Source organism: Amblyomma mixtum, chromosome 10, assembly GCF_055824585.1.
Source record: "Amblyomma mixtum isolate Tamu chromosome 10, ASM5582458v1, whole genome shotgun sequence".
In the NCBI taxonomy this organism is placed as follows: domain Eukaryota; kingdom Metazoa; phylum Arthropoda; class Arachnida; order Ixodida; family Ixodidae; genus Amblyomma; species Amblyomma mixtum.
This window is the reverse complement of record NC_143021.1, coordinates 52,620,630-52,624,075: the sequence shown is the minus strand read 5'-3', so window position 1 is coordinate 52,624,075 and position 3,446 is coordinate 52,620,630. Positions and strand designations below refer to the sequence as shown.

The 3,446-nt window shown below is 56.3% G+C and overlaps 1 protein-coding gene across 1 annotated transcript; it reads left to right on the top strand.

Moving 5' to 3' along the window:
* The first annotated feature begins 348 nt into the window (after positions 1-348).
* Positions 349-2,712, top strand: LOC149325796 (neprilysin-2-like). The gene has a single exon (XM_089564387.1). The coding sequence runs from the start codon at positions 349-351 to the stop codon at positions 2,710-2,712; it is 2,364 nt and encodes a 787-aa protein (XP_089420513.1).
* The last annotated feature ends 734 nt before the right edge of the window (positions 2,713-3,446 follow it).

Here is a 3,446-nt window from a genome sequence, read left to right as displayed (position 1 = left end):
TTTATTACAGATACCTGCAGCGTCCGAGGGCATTATTGCAGGGGGGAACACAATAACTTCTGCTCATTTGGCCGCCAGTACACATGATAACAGAAATACAATCACATAACTAATAGATGAGGAAAAGCATGCACTGAAGGAAGACAACCACGTTCCACAAATAAAATGACACTAATGAAATGAAAAAGACACCCGCAAGACAACTGCGCGCCATGTCACACATGTTTTAAGAGGAAGAAGAACACCTGCTCGTGCAGTAGAGCATGCCCCGTGGTCCTACCTAGCCAGCGCCTGCTTCGCTGCTCTTCGGCGTCCAGAGTACAGCCTTGATACCACCGGTATTCTGCCATGCGAAACCACGACGAGCGACGTGAGGGGCGGCCCTTTCCTCGGCCGGCCAGCGCTTCGCAGTGTGGACCGAGCAACGGAGCCACTGTGCCTGCCTTCGCCGTGGTGTTGTTGTCTACCGCCGGATGCACCATCCTGCTCGGAGTCACCGGCGTCGTCTACACTGCCCGGATGCGCGCTGCCCCCGTCGAACGGGGCTCCCACCAGCGTGGTCTCGAGAGGCACGTTCAGCTCTCCAGGTCCAAGCTGGCCGACGGCGGGTGCCGCTCGCAGCTCTGCCAGTGGAACAGGGACTACATCCTCCGCGCCGCCGACGCGACCAGGGACCCGTGCGACGACTTTTACGCGCACGCCTGCAACGCTGTGCGTTGGTTCCGAATGGGCACCGCGTCGACCAGGCCGTTCGCAGAGCTCAGCACCACGCAACTCATGGTTGACATTGAGCGCTTCTTCCACTATTTCGTACAGCTGAAGGGAAAGCCCACCGAGGACAACTTCCTGTCGCGGATGATGTGGGTCTACGACGCCTGCCGCAACGCCACGGGCCCCAGGGCGAACATCTCGGCCGAGCTCGGAGAAATCTTCGAGGCGATCGGTCTCAACGGTTCTTTTCCCGTAAAAACAATCGCCCGAGGCCAGCTCGCCCCCGTGGTTGCCGCCGGAGACAGACACCTGGCCCTCCATCCTTTATTCAAGGTCAAGGTGCTGCGACGAAACGAACCGAGTGAGGCGGGCAGCTTTGACATCGTTCTGTCGGCTCCGCAAACGCTGTACCGGCGCTTTCTCACAAACTTCGTGGATTCAGCTGATTCGACGTACGTCGACTTCGTCGCCAAGACGCTGAGTCTCTGCACCCTGGAAAACACCCGGCCAGCGGCCAGGAAGATAATGCAGCTGGAGAAGAGACTCGAGAGCTTCATGCTGGCCTCGGACGAAGAGCTCATGGTGCCTCCCCGAGAAAAGCACGCGTCGCTTGACGACCTCTTTCTCTCCGACAACTGGGATTGGCCCGCCTATTTCAACTCGCTCATTGCCAGCGCGAATGGCAGCATCGGAAACGACACAAAAGTCGTCATGGGTGACCCCGTATTCTTTCGAAACATGGTCTCCGTGCTCAGTGGCGCCTGGGATGCCACTGTCGCTAACTACATGGCCTACAAGGCCACCGTCGAGCTTGCGCCAGTGTTGGGACAGGACGCTGAATACTTGCTCCAATTTACCCATGATTATGATGTCCCAGACCTCGGCGAGCGGCAGGCTGCTTGTCTGTCGCTGACGGAAAAGCTGTTTAGATATGGCACCGGTATTGCTTCCAAGCTCACGTTGGGCAAGGAGTTTGCTACGACTCCGCGGAGCCATATGGACATACAGCTGGGCCTGCTTTTCAACGTTTCAAGGCACGTGATCGCCGGGTTGGTCGACTCCGATCGCTCCTGGTTTGACCCTCTCGACAAGGACACGGCGTTGCGGAAACTACGCGCCATGCGCTTTGAGTTTGGAGCCCAATGCAATCTGGTGGAGTACGAACTCTACAGGCGCAATTCCGTTCCGCCGAATATGACGCTACCACCTCTAGTTAAGAGCGGAAAGTACGTAGATCGCCCGTGGCTTCAACATCCGCTCCCACGCGTCGCGTTCTTCTTCTATTCCGTGGCTTCGGCGGCATACTGGGACGCTTGGGGAAGAGCGACGTCTCGAGCCTATGATAACCGTTACACCCTGACGGCTTTCCGGCCTGGCTACGAGCTTCAGCACACCGGAAACCTGGTTGTTTCACACGCGACGGTTGCATTTGTCAGTCAGCTCAGCAACGTCGTCGAACCTGTCTTGTACGGTGCGGTGGCGGCAGGCATGATGCGTGGTCTCGTGGAAGCGCTCGCCAGGAGTGGCTCTTCGGTGGACGCCGAGCTTCGGTCCCGCTTCTGGTGGAGCATCGGGACACTGGAGGCATACGAAAACATCAGCACGTGCATCGAATCTCAGCACGAAGTGCCCCTGGCAGAAGGCACAAGGATACGCTCCCTGGAGATGAACTTTGTGGATAACGCTGTCGCATACCTGCTTTTTCGGCTCTACAGAGATGCGAAGACGATTTACGACAGCGCGAACGTGTCTGGATCCAGTGGTGCGCAGCCTCATGGAGATTCGCTGACGCTAGACCAGATGTTTTTTTACAACTTTGCCACCGCCCACTGTGACTTCAGGGATGAAGAGCTGTGGCAGCAGCAGCGCAAGTTCCACATTACGCCTGCTCCATGGCGCGTTAACGTGCCCCTAATGAACCTGCCCGCTTTTGCGGACGCCTTTTATTGCAAGCCAGGCTCGCGCATGAACCCGGCGAAGCGATGCAAAGCCTGGAAGTGAAAAAAAAAGCCGCTGCTAACTTGGCATGTGCTATATGAGTAGAGGCATAGTATTTATTTGGAATAAAATTCCAAGGCTGGCTGGCATACCCGCATGGGATGGGGATAGGGAAGTATGCCTACGGGTTTTATCATCGTGTTAAGTTTAGATATTAGGGAGATGTGCGCTGTGCTGTCAGAGAAGCTGTCGAAATACACTTGAATAAGCACCTTACAACAAGTGATTAATCATCAGCATCACTACGCTCACTGCAGCCCATCTCTCTCGAACTAACCCGGTCCTGCACTGCAACCAATTTCATACCTTTAAAGGTATCAAACTAACTTTCCCCCCCACCCAACAAAATAGGTGCTTCTGTTACATGTGCACCGTCCTGCACCCTAGCATTTTAGGGGCGTGTCCGCCAGGTGCGAGGGTGTTACTTTCAAAAATGGGCTGTGGCTTAGCTAAGGTTAAGCCTGGATACCTCGAAGCGAAAAGCCAACTCCCAAGCTGCCACTTCCGGATCAGTGTTTCTGCGCCGTCCGACTGTTGCTTCTTCTCCTCCTTCCATGGCGAGTGTCTGCGCCTCTTCTATGGGCAAGCACGCCTTATATGCCCCTCCTTTCAAGGGCGCACTGCGCACGGCTGCGGCGAAAGGTCAAATGGTGGTGAGGAGGAGAAGTGGCGGCGCACATGCGCAGTAGCGCGCGGCGGCGGCGAAAGGTCAGGCGACGGAGTCAGCGACGGCGGCG